This window comes from Aegilops tauschii, chromosome 7, assembly GCF_002575655.3.
Source record: "Aegilops tauschii subsp. strangulata cultivar AL8/78 chromosome 7, Aet v6.0, whole genome shotgun sequence".
In the NCBI taxonomy this organism is placed as follows: Eukaryota; Viridiplantae; Streptophyta; class Magnoliopsida; order Poales; family Poaceae; genus Aegilops; species Aegilops tauschii.
The window spans coordinates 52,227,345-52,246,139 of NC_053041.3; the positions used below are offsets into that span (position 1 = coordinate 52,227,345).

The 18,795-nt window shown below is 45.8% G+C and overlaps 1 protein-coding gene across 2 annotated transcripts; it reads left to right on the plus strand.

The window, feature by feature from the left end:
- The first annotated feature begins 13,793 nt into the window (after positions 1-13,793).
- Positions 13,794-17,302, plus strand: LOC141026589 (dormancy-associated protein homolog 3-like). 2 transcript variants are annotated; one of them, XM_073503394.1, is made up of 4 exons: positions 13,794-14,131; positions 14,518-14,641; positions 15,013-15,058; positions 16,289-17,302. In XM_073503394.1, exons 1-3 carry the CDS (start codon positions 13,894-13,896, stop codon positions 15,038-15,040), a joined length of 390 nt encoding a protein of 129 aa, XP_073359495.1. In that variant the 5' UTR covers positions 13,794-13,893; the 3' UTR covers positions 15,041-15,058; positions 16,289-17,302. The 2 variants fall into 2 exon arrangements, with proteins under 2 accessions (XP_073359495.1, XP_073359494.1); XM_073503393.1 differs by lacking the exon at positions 16,289-17,302 and having other exon boundaries at positions 15,013-15,333.
- The last annotated feature ends 1,493 nt before the right edge of the window (positions 17,303-18,795 follow it).

Below are 18,795 nucleotides of genomic sequence, written 5' to 3' on the forward strand. Positions count from 1 at the left end.
ATCATCGGAGAGGCTATGGTGTTGATGTAGAAGCCCTCCGTGATTGAATCCCCCCCCCCGGCAGATCGCCGAAAAAGGCCCCAAGATGGGATCTCACGGGTACAGAAGGTGGCGGCGGTGGAAAAGTGGTTTCGTGTATCCCCTCGATGGTTTCAGGGTATAGGAGTATATATAGGCGAAAGAAGTAGGTCGGTGGAGCTACGAGGGGCCCACGAGGGTGGGGGGCGCGCCCTCCTGCCTCGTGGCTGCCTCGTTGCTTCCTTGACTTCCACTCCAAGTCTCCTAGATTGCATCTGCTCCAAAAAAGATCCTCGCGAAGGTTTCGTTCCGTTTGGATTCCATTTGATATTCCTTTTCTATGAAACACTGAAATAGGCAAAAAAGCAGCAATTTGCACTGGGCCTTCCGTTAATAGGTTAGTCCCAAAAATAATATAAAAAGGTATATTAAAGCCCATTAAACATCCAAAACAGATAATATAATAGCATGGAACAATCAAAAATTATAGATACGTTGGAGACTTATCACATCGCAGCCCCAAACTTTAAGAAAGGACAACTTAGGTTTCTTGCCAAACCACAGTTCATACGGTGTCGTCTCAACGGATTTAGATGGTGCCCTATTTAACGTGAATGCAGCTGTCTCTAATGCATAACCCCAAAACGATAGTGGTAAATCGGTAAGAGACATCATAGATCGCACCATATCTAATATAGTACGGTTACGACGTTCGGACACACAATTATGCTGTGGTGTTCCAGGTGGCGTGAGTTGTGAAACTATTCCACATTGTTTTAAATGAAGGCCAAACTAATAACTCAAATATTCTCCTCCGCGATCAGATCATAGAAACTTTATTTTCTTGTTACGATGATTCTCAACTTCACTCTAAAATTCTTTGAACTTTTCAAGTGTTTCAGACTTGTGTTTCATTAATTAGATATACCCATATCTGCTCAAATCATCTGTGACGGTCAGAAAATAACGATACCCACCGCGAGCCTCAACACTCATCGGACCGCATACATCGTTCCGGAGAACGGAGTCTTAGTCATCTTGCCCATGAGGCATGTTTGCAAGCATCAAGTGATTCATAATCAAGTGATTCCAAAAGTCCATCCGCATGGAGTTTCTTCATGCGCTTTACACCAATATGACCTAAACGGCAGTGCGAAAAATATGTTGCACTGTCATTATCAACTTTGCATCTTTTGGCATCAATATTATGAATATGTGTATCAATATGATCGAGATTCAATAAACCATTTACATTGGGTGTATGACCATAGAAGGTTTTATTCATATAAACAGAACAACAATTATTCTCTTACTTAAATGAATAACCGTATTGCAATAAACATAAGCTAATCATATTAATGCTCAACGCAAACACCAAATAACATTTATTTTAGGTTCAACACTAATCCCGAAGGTAAAGGGAGTGTGCGATGGTGATCTTATCAACCCTGGAATCACTTCTAACACACATTGTCACCTCGCCCTCAACTAGTCTCTGTTCATTTTGCAACTCCTGTTTCAAGTTACTAATCATAGCAACTGAACCAGTATCAAATACCCAGGGGTTACTATGAACACTAGTAAATTACACATCGATAACATGTATATCATATATACTTTTGTTCACTTTGCCATCCTTCTTATCCGCCAAATACTTGGGGCAGTACCGCTTTCAGTGACCAGTCCCTTTGTACTAGAAGCAATAAGTCTCAGGCTTAGGTCTAGCTTTGGGCTTCTTCATGGGAGTGGCAACTTGCTTGCCATTCTTCTTGAAGTTCCCTTTCTTTCCCTTGCCATTTTACTTGAAACTAGTGGTCTTGTCGAGCATCAACACTTGATGCTTTTCTTGATTTCTACCTTCGCCGATTTCAGCATCGCGAAGAGCTCGGGGAATCGTTTTCGTCATCCCTTGCATATTATAGTTCATCACGAAGTTCCAGTAACTTGGTGATAGTGACTAGAGAACTCTGTCAATCACTATCTTATCTGGAAGATAAACTCCCACTTGATTCAAGCGATAGAAGTACTCAGACATTCTGAGCACATGCTCAATGGTTGAGCTATTCTCCTCCATCTTTTTGGCAAGGTACTTGTCAGAGGTCTCATACCTCTCGACTCAGGCATGAGTCTGAATACCAATTTCAGCTCTTGGAACATCTCATATGCTCCGTGACATTTCAAAACATTTTTGAAGCCCCGGTTCTAAGCCGTAAAGTATGGTGCACTAAACTATCAAGTAGTCATCATACCGAGCTTGTCAAACGTTCATAACGTCTGCATCTGCTCCTGCAATAGTTCTGTCACCTAGCGGTGCATCAAGGACATAATTCTTCTGTGCAGCAATGAGGATAATCCTCAAATCATGGACCTAGTCCGCATCATTGCTACTATCAACTTTCAACTTAGTTTTCTCTAGGAACATATCATAAATAAAACGGGGAAGCTATATGCGAGCAATTGATCTACAACATAATTTGCAAATACTATCAGGACTAAGTTCATGATAAATTAAAGTTCAATTAATCATATTACTTAAGAACTCCCACTTAGATACACATCCCTCTAGTCACCTAAATGATCACGTGACCCATATCAACTAAACCATGTCCGATCATCACGTGAGATGGAGTAGTTTTCAATGGTGAACATCTCTATGTTGATCATATCTACTATATGATTCACGTTCGACCTTTCGGTCTCAGTGCTCCAAGGCCATATCTGCATATGCTAGGCTCGTCAAGTTTAACCCGAGTATTCCGCGTGTGCAAAACTGGCTTGCACCCGTTGTATGTGAACGTAGAGCTTATCACACCCGATCATCACGTGGTGTCTCGGCACGACAAACTGTCGCAACAGTGCATACTCAGGGAGAACACTTATACCTTGAAACTTAGTGAGGGATCATCTTATAATTGTATCGTCGTACTAAGCAAAATAAGATGCATAAAGGATAAACATCACATGCAATCAAAATATGTGACATGATATGGTCATCATCATCTTGTGCCTTTGATCTCTATCTCCAAAGCACCGTCATGATCTCCATCGTCACCGGCATGACACCATGATCTCCATATTCTTGATCTTTATCAACGTGTCGTCACATGGTCGTCTCGCCAACTATTGCTTTTGCAACTATTGCTATCGCATAGCGATAAAGTAAAGCAATTATATGGCGCTTGCATCTTATGCAATAAAGAGACAACCATAAGGCTCCTGCCAGTTGCCGATAACTTTATCAAAACATGATCATATCATACAACAATTTATATCTCATCACGTCTTGACCATATCACATCACAACATGCCCTGCAAAAACAAGTTAGACGTCCTCTACTTTGTTGTTGCAAGTTTTACGTGGCTGCTACGGGCTTCTAGCAAGAACCGTTCTTACCTACGCATCAAAACCACAACGATTTTTTGTCAAGTGTGTTGTTTTAACCTTCAACAAGGACCGGGCGTAGTCAAACTCGATTCAACTAAAGTTGGAGAAATAGACACCCGCCAGCCACCTATGTGCAAAGCACGTCAGTAGAACAGTCTCATGAACGTGGTCATGTAATGTCAGTCCGGGCCGCTTCATCCGACAATACCGCCAAATCAAAGTAAGACGTTGCTGGTAATCAGTATGACTATTATCGCCCACAACTCTTTGTGTTCTACTCGTGCATATAACATCAACGCATAGACCTGGCTCGGATGCCACTGTTGGGGAACGCAGTATTTCAAAAAAATTCCTACGATCACGCAAGATCTATCTAGGAGATGCATACCAACAAGAGGGGAGAGTGTGTCCACATACCCTCGTAGACCGAAAGCGGAAGCGTTTAGTAACGCGGTTGATGTACTCGAACGTCTTCACGATCCAACCGATCCAAGCACCGAACGTACGGCACCTCCGTGTTCAGCACACGTTTAGCACGATGACGTGCCTCGAGCTCCTGATCCAGTTGAGGACGAGGGAGAGTTCCTCAGCATGACGGTGTGGCGTCGATGATGATGAAGTTACCGGCGCAAGGCTTCGCCTTAGCGCTACGACGATATGACCGAGGTGTGTAACTGTGGAGGGGGCCACCGCACACGGCTAAGACAAATCTTGGAGTGCCTTTGGGATGCCCCCTGCCCACATATATAAAGGAGGGAGGGAGAGAGGTCGGCCCTCCTAGGGGCGCGCCAAGTGTAGGGAGTCCTACTAGGACTCACAACTCCTAGTAGGATTCCCTTTCCTTTTTGGAGTGGGAAAGAAGGAAAGGAGGGAGAGGTAAGGAAAGGGGGGCCGCGCCCCCACCCCTTGTCCAATTCGGTTTGGGCAGGGGGAGGCACGCGCCACCTCGTGTCCCTTCTTCCCTCTCTCCACTCAAGCCCAATAAGGCCCATTAACTTCCCCCGGCGAATTCCCGTAACTCTCCGGTACTCTGAAAAATACCGGAATCACTCAGAACTATTCCGATGTCCGAATATAGCCTGCTAATATATGAATCTTTACCTCTCGACTATTATGAGACTCCTCGTCATGTCCGTGATCTCATCCGGGACTCCGAACAAACTTCAGTCATCAAATCACATAACTCATAATACAAATCGTCATCGAATGTTAAGCGTGCGGACTCTACGGGCTCGGGAACTATGTACACATGACCGAGACACATCTCCGGACAATAACCAATAGCGGAACCTGGATGCTCATATTGGCTCCTACATATTCTACGAAGATTTTTGTCGGTCAAACCGCACAACAACATACGTTATTCCCTTTGTCATCGGTATGTTACTTTCCCGAGATTCGATCGTTGGTATCATCATACCTAGTTCAATCTCGTTACCGGCAAATCTCTTTACTCGTTCCGTAATGCATCATCCCGCAACTAACTCATTAGTCACATTGCTTGCAAGGCTTATAGTGATGTGCATTACCGAGAGGGCCCAGACATACCTCTCCGATACATGGAGTGACAAATCCTAGTCTCGATCTATGCCAGCCCAACAAACACCTTCAGAGACACCTGTAGAGCATCTTTATAATCAACCAGTTACGTTGTGATGTTTGATAGCACACAAGGTGTTCCTCCGGTATTCGGGAGTTGCATAATCTCATAGTCAGAGGAATATGTATAAGTCATGAAGAAAGCAATAGCAATAAAACTTAACGATCATTATGCTAAGCTAACGGATGGGTCTTGTCCATCACATCATTCTCTAATGATGTGACCCCGTTCATCAAATGACAACACATGTCTATGGTCAGGAAACTTAACCATCTTTGATTAACAAGCTAGTCAAGTAGAGGCATACTAGGGACGCTCTGTTTGTCTATGTATTCACACATGTACCAAGTTTCGGGTTAATAAAATTCTAGCATGAATAATAAATATTTATCATGATATAAGGAAATATAAATAACAACTTTATTCCCTCTAGGGCATATTTCCTTCAAGTAGTGCATGCTCTTCCTATGAGTCGGTGTCAATCCTCCCCCGATATAGAGGTGAGGGTGGTGATGGAAAATTTTGCAACATCCTTTAAAAAAATTCAATGGATCACTCCATGTCACCTCTCGGCACGGTTGTGGGAGTCGTGCTAGTGATATCCTCCTGGGGATCAGTGGCCAACGGTGGGTGCAGTAGAGTAAGCACCCACCCTTGACTATCTCCCCATGTGGATCGACTGGTGACGGCGCCAGGGAGGAGCTTACCTCCTCGGATGGCGGTGGTGGCTGCCGTGATGAGGAGAAATGCTCCTCGGGCAACACCAGACCATGAAGTGTTTTCGTGTGGGGGAAACCGTTGCCACCATTTTCGACAAGCCGGCTATGAGGAAAAACTACACCAATGGTGGGGGAGACATAAGGGGATTGGAGAAGATACCTTGGAAGGGTTTGAGGGTTATATAATCTAGGAGTTAGACATATCAGAGGTAGTTTATATTTGGAAACTTCCCCCACATAGTTTCAAGCTGGAGGCAACTTATGTTAATGGACCGCATCCAGTAGTGTGTGATGTCTACTACGCAACCTTCTTCTTGTAGACGTTGTTGGGCCTCCAAGTGCAGAGGTTTGTAGGACAGTAGCAAATTTCCCTCAACTAGATGACCTAAGGTTTATCAATCCATGGGAGGCGTAGGATGAAGATGGTCTCTCTCGAACAACCCTACAACCAAATAACAAAGAGTCTCTTGTGTCCCCAACACACCCAATACACTGGTAAATTGTATAGGTGCACTAGTTCGGCGAAGAGATGGTGATACAAGTGCAATATGGATGGTAGATATAGGTTTTTGTAATCTGAAAATATAAAAACAGCAAGGTAACAAGTGGTAAAAGTGAGCGTAAACGGTATTGCAATGCTAGGAAACAAGGGATAATTAGATTTATGCCCCTAGTTGTGTCCCACTCGTCTGTTTTACCCCTAATTCCCAAAAGTCACCGGTTCTGTCCAAATCACTTTGCTCCTCTTATGCTTTTGCCCTTTGACCGTTTGACCGTCAGTTTGAAAACTTCATAACTAATTCATACTAAATCAGAAAAATGCAAATAAGATACCAAAATTTTCAGAAAAACATCACCTATATGTCAGTGTCATTTGCATTCATGAAAAAAGTGTTGGAAAGTTCTCATCCGAGTTTTAGCTCTTATGCTACCACCATGAATAGTAAAATCTAAAAAAGTTCAAAAAAAATCAAAAATAATTTGGTGGCAAAGAATGACAAATATTTTAAGTGCCTGCCAAGTTTCATCAGGGAATAACATTCGTGGGTGACGCGGCAAAAAAACAATCAGCACTCCAAAATAGATTATTTTTTTGCCATGACTTCCACGAATGTTGTTCCCTAATGAAACTTGGCAAGCACTTAGAACACTTGTCGTTCTTTGCCACCATATTTTTTTTGAATTTTTTAGAGTTTACTATTCATGGCGGTATCAAAAGAGCTAAAACTCGGATGTGCACTTTCCAACACTTTTTTCATGAATGCAAATGACACTGACATATAGGTGATGTTTTTCTGAACATTTTGGTATCTTATTTGCATTTTTTTTATTTTGTATGAATTAGTTATGAAGTTTTCAAACTGACGGTCAAACGGTCAAAGGGCAAAAGCATAAGAGGATCAAAGTGACTTGGACAGAACTGGTGACTTTTGGGAATTAGGGGTAAAACTGACGAGTGGGACACAACTAGGGGCATAAATCTATTTATCCCAGGAAACAAGGCCTAGGGTTCATACTTTCACTAGTGCAAGTTCTCTCAACAATAATAATATAATTGGATCATATAACTATCCCTCTACATGCAACAAAGAGTCACTCCAAAGTCACTAATAGTGGAGAACAAACGAAGAGATTATTGTAGGGTACGAAACCACCTCAAAGTTATCCTTTCTGATCGATCTATTCAAGAGTCCGTAGTAAAATAACACGAAGCTATTCTTTCCATTCGATCTATCCTAGAGTCCGTACTAGAATAACACCTTAAGACAAAAATCAACCAAAACCCTAATGTCACCTAGATACTCCAATGTCACCTCAAGTATCCGTGGGTATGATTATACGATATGCATCACACAATCTCAGATTCATCTGTTCAACCAACACAAAGAACTTCAAAGAGTTCCCCGAAGTATCTACCGGAGAGTCAAGACGAAAACGTGTGCCAACCCCTATGCATAAGTTCACAAGGTCACTGAACCAGCAAGTTGATCACCAAAACATGCATCAAGTAGATCACGTGAATATCCCATTGTCACCACAAATAAGCACATGCAAGACATACATAAAGTGTTCTCAAATCCTTAAAGACTCAATCCAATAAGATAACTTCAAAGGGAAAACTCAATCCATTACAAGAGAGTAGAGGGGGAGAAACATCATAAGATCCAACTATAATAGCAAACCTCGTGATACATCAAGATCGTGCCAAATCAGGAACATGAGAGAGAGAGAGAGATCAAACACATAGCTACTAGTACATACCCTCAGCCCGAGGGTGAACTACTCCCTCCTCGTCATGGAGAGTGCCGGGATGATGAAGATGGCCACCGGTGAGGGATCCCCCCTCCGGCAGGGTGCCGGAATAGGGTCCCGATTGGTTTTTGGTGGCTACAGAGGCTTGCGGCGGCGGAACTCCCGATCTAGGTTTATTTTTGGGGGTTTCTGTATTTATAGGAATTTTCGGCGTAGGTCTCACGTCAAGGGGGTCTCCGAGTCGTCCACGAGATAGGGGGACGCGCCCAGGGGGATGGGCGCGCCCCCCACCCTCGTGGATGGCCCGGGACTCTTCTGGTCCAACTCTTTTACTCCGGGGGCTTCTTTTGGTCCATAAAAAATCATCAAAAATTGGCACGTCAATTGGACTCCGTTTGGTATTCCTTTTCTGCGAAACTCAAAAACAAGGAAAAAACAGAAACTGGCACTGGGCTCTAGGTTAATAGGTTAGTCCCAAAAATCATATAAAATAGCATATAAATGCATATAAAACATACTAGATGGATAATATAATAGCATGGAACAATCAAAAATTATAGATACGTTGGAGACGTATCAGTGTGTCGGCTCATTGGAGGTGATTTTCGTTTCTTAAACCACCCAAGCAAGAAAATTAGATGCGACCATGAATTTATTAACACTCGGAACCGCCTCCATGGAACCCCTATGTTGACCATTTGTACTTTGTACTAGTGTCAGTACCAAGGTTATTTTCATGAACTCTTCTAGTAGTTGCAATAAGCTTAGTTGGACTATGTGCCAGAATTGTTGATAGAAATCAACAAAATACATCTCGTCTAGCTCATTTATTTGTCTTCATACCCAATACAACCTCCTTCAGTTCCTCCACGGTAAATTTCCTAGTCAATATCTCCTGATTCTCACTAATAATCTTTTCTACACATGCAGGGTCCAGGAACAAACTCTATTGTTTAGATATAAAATCCTTTTGATTAGATTGTCCTTCAATAACCTCTTCATCTTGGTAAAGCTAAGTAGTTTATTTTTCCTCCTTCCATTAGTGTTAGAATGTGGTATCTGGTATTGTCTTTTCCCTTAATGCAATTCCTTCCTTTGGATCTCTGGAGTCATTTCATTTCCTCCTCTTTTAGAATGAAACTTGTTTTTTTGTCACATTGTTGTTGTAACAAATTCTCCTCTGCTTGACCATTGGATAATTCTAAGCCGCCCAACCTATTATGTCCTTCAGAGAGAGAAAAAATCTATTCATCTTTGTTGCCAACTGTCTAAACAAGTTGTACCATTATATTTTGCTACCAAATCTCATGTACTAACTATATAAGGTCAGGCCTAAAGAACTAGCAGTTCTCAAATTTGAAAATTGTTGGAACCTTGAGCAGTTCCCCTGAGGAGATTAGTATAGGGTATTGTCTGAAAGATCCTTGGCCAAAACAGTAACACTCACTAGCTAGAGGAAACTTCTATCCCTAAGTGGGGAAAACCAAAACTCTATCCAACTAAAAAAAGTGGGAACTTGCTGGTTGTCTGATGGCCAAGTATACTTCCTACCACCAAGAGAGATTTCAATCTGACATCCATAACAATAATTCAGTTGAAAAGGATGCTCCACTTACTGTCAAGGTTGGAAAAAGCGGTAGGCGTAAGAGAGGCGGTTAGCCTTCCCCTAGTGCCTAGGCGATGCTTAAGCGCCATAGGCGCGGCCTAGGAGGTAATATAGTTTTTACTATCATGGTGTATTTGTGATTATTATATGTGTGTTGATACTAATTTAGGGCATAGAAATAAGTTAACTACCTGCTATTGCCATTTGAATATGGCATGTTTGGCATATCAGTGCAGTATGGCGTGATTTCTCACTTGGCTAGACCATTCCTTGCTTGCACTGCCTAGACTTCCTTTTATGCCCTAGGCGAGGCGTTTGTCCATTGCTTAGCGCATAAGCGTGCCTAGGCGCCTTCTAGGCACTGCCTTTTCCAACAGTGCTTACTGTATCTGTCGGATTTCTTCTTATTAGATGACTTCGTTGTCCGGTTAAAAGCTCCAACAACAAAAATGGGCACTTGTGATTTTATTTATGAGAGGCACCAGGTCAACCCAGAAAGTCCTTTTACCCCTCCATCCAACATTTCTGGAATTTTCAGATTTCATGTTACTTGGAGACCAATGAAATAAAGGTGAGATTCAGACTCTGTTATATGTTCCCTAATAAATCTTCTCTTTCCATCCCTGCACTTCAACACCAGACCTCTCAATATTTTGTTCTTCTTCTTTGATTTTTTCGTCCTACTTACCACAATCCTAGCAGGAGTTTTAATTCCCTAAGAAACTTAATTTTACATTTTTTTAGAAAAGGAGGATGACCCCTGGCCCCTGTATCCGAAGGATAAATGCAGCCATTTTATTAATTATTCATGAAAACCATACAATGAAGTACATCAACATGTTTGAATCTGTCATCTTGGCAACATCTATCGTTACCCCTATCCACGTGATAAAGGGATGTAGAAAAACTAAGCCGAATACCCAGATCTCTCACCTAAGCCTGACATCTAAAACCGAAGGCCCCAACCCAGCCACATACCGGGTCTGGGACATAGACCGGTCCGACACACCCTCATGGGTCGTCGCCGCCGTCTTCCACCGATCCATCTTCAGAGCAAATACTCATGCATCGACCTTGCCAGGCCTGCCATCGATGCCGCCACAGCGACAAACAGTCCCACCACCCTACGCTCGTTCATCCAGCCACATGCGTCATCGAGATCCAGCTTCACCATTCCGCCAATACTCGTCGTCATCGATGCGGTAGATACAACGCCGCTCCTCCTACCAACCTCCACACCATCGCTAATGCTGGATCTACGCAGAGCCCACCAACCATAGCATCTCTCCCCTGAACACCTGAGCCTCCCAAGACGGCGCCTCCATGGAGGGTAGGAGGTGCAGGACGCCGCCTCCGCCTAATCTGTTAGAAGGAAGAGAGGGATTTGGTTGACTTGTTCGTTGTATTGCTTGAGCCTCGTGGGCATATATATAGGAGTACATGGTCAATTTGGAGTACAAGACAAGCCGGAACATATCCTAGTCTATCTCGTATTTCCTAACCAAACATAATACTCAACATCCCCCCGCGGTCACAACGGTAGCGACGCATATGGTGAGACTGGAGAAGAATCCGAAGGCAAGCCGACAGACACCCCCCCACAGTCGTAGCGGTCGATGCATCGCGGAGTCGTGGCTGGAGTGGAAACCGACGAGGTTGCTCAAGCAAGGCGGTAGCCCTTTGTGCCGTTGTTGAGGTAGCCGACAACGTAGGTGGTGTAGCCGTAGTCGAGGTAGCCGTGCAAAGAACGCCGTGGTCGGTGTCGAGTCGGGGGTCGCCGGTGTCGAGGTAGTCGCCGTGGAGCCGCGGAAGAAGAGCAGCGGCGGCCTAAGGAGGCGGAGGCGGCTAGAGAAGGAGCGCGGCGGCGGTGCTCGAAGTAGGCGATAATGAACCCGACAGCGTGACGAAGACCGGCGCGGACGGCGACGTTCCCGGGCCAAGGGAGGCGGCGCGGCGCATATCACGTGAAAGGCAACGCGCGTGGACGACGGTGGACCGCGGGCCGCGGCGTTACGTCCCGAAGGGGCGACGCAACGGCGGCGGGCAGGTCGGGGCGACGGTGGGGAAGACCTCAGGGCGGTTGCAGGGATCGCGTGCCACGCACGCTACGGCCCGACGGGATGACGCAGCGGCGGGACGAGGGTCGGTGCAGCCTCGGGGACGGCCTGGAGCGTACGGCCTCGGTGCGGCGGTTGACCGCGGGCTGCGGCACTACGGCCCGAAGGGGCGACGCAGCGGCAGTGCGCGAGTTGGTGCAACCACGGGAACGGCCTCAGGGCGGCGGCACGGACCGCGTGCCACGCTCGCTACGGCCTGATGGATGACACAGTGGCAGCGCGAGGGTCGGTGCAGCCCCGGAGACAGCCTGGAGCGGACGGCGTCGGGGCGGCGGTGGACCGCGGGCCGCGGCACTATCGTCCGAAGGAGCGACGCAGAGGCAGCGCGCAGGTCAGTGCAGACGCGGTGAGAACCATGGGGCGGCGATGCTGCGGTCCGAAGGGACGACGCAGCTGCAACCCCTTGCTCGATCGGTGAAGTCATGCATAAACTTGATAACGATCTTCGTAGAATTCAACATAGGCACACAGATGCGGTTGATCAGACTGAACGGCATGCGTCAGGAGCGTGCAGCCGGACGTGGACGCGCTGTGCACAGTGGCTGGCCAGGTGCGTACAAGTACGCGGGCAGCCGTAACCACATGATATGCACAAGCACCCATCAATCCATCATGTACGTACCCAATAAGGAAAACAGCCAGCAAAGTGGATCGGTGACCAGCGCGGGCGCTCGAGCAGCCACCATGCCGCGTGCCTCGCGCGAGTGGTCGTGAGTGAGGCGTTGAGGATGAGACCAGCGCAGGACCACGTCGGCGGCCGCTGTACCAGCGTACCTCACGCATAATCCCGGTGGCAACCGATCCTGAAGATGTTGATGAAGCAGATGCGTGATGTAGACAACGAACGGCGGCGGGCGACGCAAACCGATCTATTGATCGGAGAACCAAAAATGAACACCGATCAAACGGCCGGCGAGAGAGAAAAAACCGTATCAATTGACCGGGAAAAAGACTCTCTAGAGCAGCCGATCAACGTGATCGGCGGACGAACCCTAGGTACGAGCGGCGCGGCCCCCGGCGGCGGTCATGGAGGCCAACCGCCCCGGGGACGGCGCGGGGAGCGGAAGCGTCGGATGGCGCCTAGGATTGGATCGGTTAGGTTGATACCATGTTAGAAGGAAGAGAGGGATTTTGGTGGAATTGTTCGTTGTATTGCTTGAGCCTCGTGGGCATATATATATAGAAGTACATGGTCAACTTGGAGTACAAGACAAGCCGGAACATATCCTAATCTATCTCGTATTTCCTAACTAAACATAATACTCAACATAATCCAGTCTGAATTTTGGACTTTCATCCGAAGGGGTTCGGAGGTGGATAGGAGGGACCTCGGCTTCGCCTCCAAGAAGGATAACGACGCATGCGGAGACACCGCCGATGTCGGGCTGGAGCAGCCAACCAAAGTTTCCTCCGGTCCCCATCCTATACCATCAAACCTCCATCTGCTCCGGATCTGGCAGTGAGCCATGAACCTAAACCTACAGAGATGAAATTGCCATGGGGCTCAACCCACCAGAAAAGAGGATCGAGAAAAACAGCCGTCGTAGATATCCAGGCGCCGAATCAACCGATCCAACATGGCCAACGTTCGCACTCGCTTGATCAAACGTTGGCAGTTTTTTCCAACAAAAAAAAGGTTCCTTCTTTACCGAACAATTGTCATGCTAGTGTGAAAAAATTGTCATCCCCCTACAACTAAAATTGGCATGAATATCGTTCGCATTTTTTATCCTCCTCATGAGACGTTCACCAGCTAAGAGGGTCCTACCTGATTCGGTATTATCCACATCCTCCATTTCAGCCGTGGAAAGGTCGAGCATATCCTGAAAGAAATGAAATCCACATCACCAGGATGCAGGGTTTCATTCCCGGGACCTAAAAGGGCCTTTCGTTTTCCCACAGCAAACCAAACCATCCCGGCCATCAAGGCCTAGACCCCACCTGCTTGAGACGACAAAGATGGCTGATGACGGCCAATCGAGTGCATGTTACAGGAGCCGCAGCACTCCACGACGTCGGCAAAGATACCGCCGAGTCCTGCCGAGCGAATCAGCGCACGCCTGTACACTCCACCTCTTGCTATATAAAGAACCTCTCGGCCGCGGCCACTCGCAGCCCCGAAGGCCGGCCACTCCCAGCCAAGAAAGAAAGACGACGGCGACACGCATAGGTACGCCGTACGCGGAACCAGTCGCATGGGCCTCCTCGACCAGCTCTGGGACGACACGGTCGCCGGCCCGCGCCCGGACCACGGCTTCAGCAAGCTCCGGAAATACTCCTCCTCGCCCTCGAGCACGGCGGCCGCGGACGTCGCGCCGGTAGTTACCCGGAGCATCACCATCGCCCGGCCGCCGTCTCTCTCCGTCCCGTTTGGCGAGTCGAGCTCCCTCCCGTCCTCCCCGGCCTGTGCGCCGGACTCCCCGTTCACAGCAGGTGGGTCTCCGCCTCTGTTTCTTGGCCTCTCCCTTTGATTAACGTTCTTTAGTTAGGATCGGTGTACACTGATCGTCTGTCACCGCTTCTGTTGGATCTCCGATGTGTCTATCCGTGGGTCCACCATGAAAATGGGGAAAGGAATACATGAACCTTTTGCTTAATCAATCATGGCTCGTCCCTCGACCTCGATGCAGCCAGAATCAGATCTATGACCACCGCGCATAGATGTCCGGAAATTGGCCGTCCCCGTCCCCGGAGCGCGATGCAGCCACAGAATCAGATCTGTGACCGCTGTTCCAGACGCAGAGATGTCGGGAAATTTGCTGTTGAACCTGAAATTCCCCTCATTAAATTGATGTTCTATCTGAAACTTTATGCTGCAGCTAGCAGTAGCACGCCCAGGGTGGACGGCTGGAGGGCGTTCCGCCGGAAGTCCAAGATGGCCAACGTTGACGTCGTCCGGGCGGAGGCAACCGTCGGGCCCAGAAGCCCCACCGTGTACGACTGGTGCGTTTAAACGTCACCTTCTCTCTCACTCCATGCTCCTTGCACCATACCATACGAATGATGATCCATACACAAATACTACCTACTGGATACCACGTCAGACCTATCATTCTTCTAGAAAAAAAGAAGATAAGAACACATAAAAGAACTGTTTTGCTAAGTCTCGGTCGACTAAGACATGGTAATGCTATATTCGTTCGATTTTGCGTGAAGACCCATGCACAGTTTTCCTTTTAGTTTTTTCTTTTTTTTATATATACTATGTTACTTGACTAAGACTTGATTAAATCTTAGTCGATCGAGACCTACTCACACCCATAGCAGAAGGGTCACCGTGCTTCCATTTTAACTTCGGATCGACATGCTTGCAGGGTGGTGATCAGTTCATTGGACCGATGAAGCAGCACATCCACCGAGGTACGAAATAATCGATCGATGAAGCAGAGGAGCTAGCTGGTGTGTTCGAGGCCGTGTGTTCGTTATGTCATATGCATACTTGCTCTTGTGTAATCGTTGTGTTAACTAGGTGCACCCTTTTGGGCTGCGAAAAGTATGTGATGTAGTTAGCAGTAGTACTACGCTCCGGTTGAGGCGATCGAGTTGTGTTGCCTTCAGGGGGAGCCATTTGGTATGAGTGCGCGGAGGAGATGAGCGCTGAAATTAGGATGCAATGGAAGTGTTTGATCATGCTTCGTTTTCTTGTCCATTAACTATAATTGAGTACCATATGTGTGTGGAGTTAAATGCAACAAATCACCCTAAATTTGCCACCCTAAATTATACCTACCAATGAAACGGATCCCCTTAGCCGTTAAGGGCCAGGTCTTTTGGGGCTTATGGGTGACTGTCAAAATAAGTTCCCCTCTACCCAGTTTATGGGTGACCAGACAAAAGTGCTTGAGAAAACCAAAAAGCAATATGGTTGTTTTCTCATAGTAAAAAATATGCAATATTTTAATTTACAAGAACAGTTTGTAAAGTGAATACTAAAAAAGTTATGAATCTTTTTAAGAAAAGTGAACATTTTTTTGAATAATTTAAAGATTCCTGACCATGTTCTCCACTCTCATGAATATTTTAAAAGACCATGAACACTTTTAAAATTTTGTGAACATTTTCCAACAGAATAAAAAAGAGAAAAAAAGAAACCTAGAAAAATAAAAAAAAACTAATAAAAAAATTAAATAGATATAGAAACCTACTGGGGAAATAAAACCGGGAAGAACAATTCTAGTTAACCCAGTGGGGAGAGACCGCGAGAGGATGAAAGAAAACTGGAGGTCGATCCATTACAGGCCAAAGGATGTGTGATTTCCCGACATTTAGTTGATGCTTCCCTAGTTCTCGATCTACTTGAGGCAAAAATTTCAGATCAGGACCATGTACGGTTTATGCGCTGCATTGGTGATAAGGAGATTTCGGATGCGTTATTTCAGATCGGTCCTTTAAAGGCACCTGGTCCCGATGGTCTGTCAGCGCGGTTTTTTCAGCGTAATTGGGTAACTTTGAAGGACAGTGTCATAAATGCAGTCAAAGAATTTTTCAGAACATGACTCATGCCGACAGGGATAAATATTTTACTGTAAATTCTACCTCTGTCGTTCTTTATCCAAAAATTGCTAACCCTACTAGTTTGTCTCACTACAGGCCAGTCAGTCTCTGAATTGTATGCATACATGGAGGGTTTGTTGTTTGCTATCCAGAGGAGTGTCCTACCTATCATGAATTCATGATCGAGATGGATTCCATTGTTGCAGTGAAGCTGATACAGGCTCAGGAGGTGGACAGATCTGTTTACGCGTCGCTCATTAAGGAGATCCGTTACTTTATGTCTCTTTATGATTCTTGTATTACTCATATCAATCATAGTAATAATAAGGTTAGTGATAGTCTAGCTAAGTTTGCTCGTCTAGAAGGTAGAACCATGACTTGGATAGGTTCGGGGCCTTCAGAGGCATTGGAGTTTGCAGTGATTGATTGTATGGACCTTGTGATTGAGTAATACATTATTTCACCCACAAAAAAAGTTGATACTTCCTATTCTTCATTTATAGTGAAGAAGAGTAGTATTTTTGTAGAAACCGCACACCCTGATATCCTTTGGGCCTTGGCCCAATTAGCTTTCCTTCACTTAGCATTGAGCAGATTTTTATTTCTGCTAGACAATTGCCCGTGCGTTGCAACGGGAATATGACATTCTAGTAGATTATCTCGTGACTGCGTGTCTATTATTATATTGATGCGCTAAAATCTTAGCAAGTTTTTGTATGCAATCGCCATGATTTACCTGCCATTTTATTGTTAAGCACTCACTTGGTAAGAATTTAATTACTTGTCAAACAAAATGTGTTTTTGGTAAGTTAATAAAATATGAGACAATTAATTCTATTTTAGGGAGAATGTATGGGAGAAAAATCAGAGATGAGAGAAAATAATCAAAAAGGATAAGTAAAGAGCGAGACATATATAAGGAAGGTTAGACGAAAGAGAGGTGAAATCGGAACCTTACGTTCTTTTTAATTAGTATACATATTTTGCTGTAATTTTCTTCAGGACGCGTTATATCTATTTGTCTCGATGTGTCGATCGATTTTCTTCCAATAAATAGTTTTTTCTGTTTTAATTTTATGTTTTATTTCCTTTTCTTCGGGTTTTAGAACAAGTTTTTGTTATTTTTTGTAACAACAATTCTTTGTTTTTTATGTTTTTATTTTATGATTCATAAATTGTTTTAATAAATACTCATGTGCATTTTAAAAATTCGTGATTTTATTAAAATTATTGAAATTTTCTAATTATTCACTTTCTTTAAATTTCTGAATATTTTTAAATTTCGTGAGTACTTTTAAATTCTTAAATAAATTGTAATCTTTTAATGTTTGAAACACTAATTTTCCTAAATTTGTAAACAAAAAAGGTAGCTGGTTTTTCTCACCGCCCGATGCTTCTCTTTTTTCAGTCAGGAACGAGCAAGCACACTGTTTCTTTTCCCTTTTGTGAGGGCCTGAGGGGAGCAGCAAGGGAGTGCCAGTCTACCAGCCCGATTGCCCATCTATCCATCGCAGAGAGTGATGAATAAGAGTTTCATACTAAGTTGTACGAGGGCGCACGAATCACGCGCAATAGAGAAAGCCCAACGGGCCGATCAGTCTGCCAACCGTCGGCTTAGATGGAAAGCTCCGAGTTATCAAAAAAAAAGATGGAAAGCTCCGATTTGTCTCTCTCTCAAAAAAAAAAAAGAGATGGAAGCTCCGATACGAACCAATCTCGAAATCGAAAACGGAAACAAGTATGGCAGTCCTACTCCGGCCAGGACACGGTCACCCATGGCGACGATTAATACCAACACATGGCCGCGCGCACATTCAGATGTCAGCCGATCGATCTCGGGAGCAAGTGCAAGCTTGATGGCGTGGCTTGCCATGGACGTCGGCGAGGACTACCTGCATCTGCCGCAAGACCACGACGAGGACTACCTGCATCTGCCGCACGACCACGACTACGACGAGTACACGAGGGAAGCGCTCTCCGCCGCCGAAGCGCTGCTGTTCCTGCACCCGCGGCCGCCGGGCGCCGCGGAATACGCGGCCGGCATCATCCCACGCGTCGGCGTCGCGGCTGCTCCACGCGACTCGGAGTTGGCGGCGGCGGTGGCAAAAGCGCTGACGACAGTGGACGGGCCGTCCGACGACCGCGGCTGCCCGATCTGCATGGACGACGACGAAGTGGCGTGGAAGGAGACGAAGCCGTGCGGGCACCGGTTCCACGGACGGTGCGTGGAGCCGTGGCTCAAGGCCAAGGGGAGCTGCCCCATGTGCCGGCGCCAGGTGGTGGCGAGGCCGACGCAGAGCAGTTCATGGACGATTCTCTCCAGCGGTAGACGCTTGCCCTCGTCGTGATGTTCTGCTCGGCAATGATGTACTCCACTCCAGTATTGCTATGAAATTGAGCCGGGGCCCGAGAAGACATTGCATCATCCAAAATATTGCGTGCATCACAAAACGCCGGTATCAAATACCAAGAAGGGGGCAGCTTCTGTACATGCCTTGGTGATCAAGGAGATCAAGTATAGGAGTGGTGAATTCTATGATGTAAAATTCTGTTATGAATCAAGTCCAACTTTGAAACACATTCTTTAGTTAAGGCCACTGTTG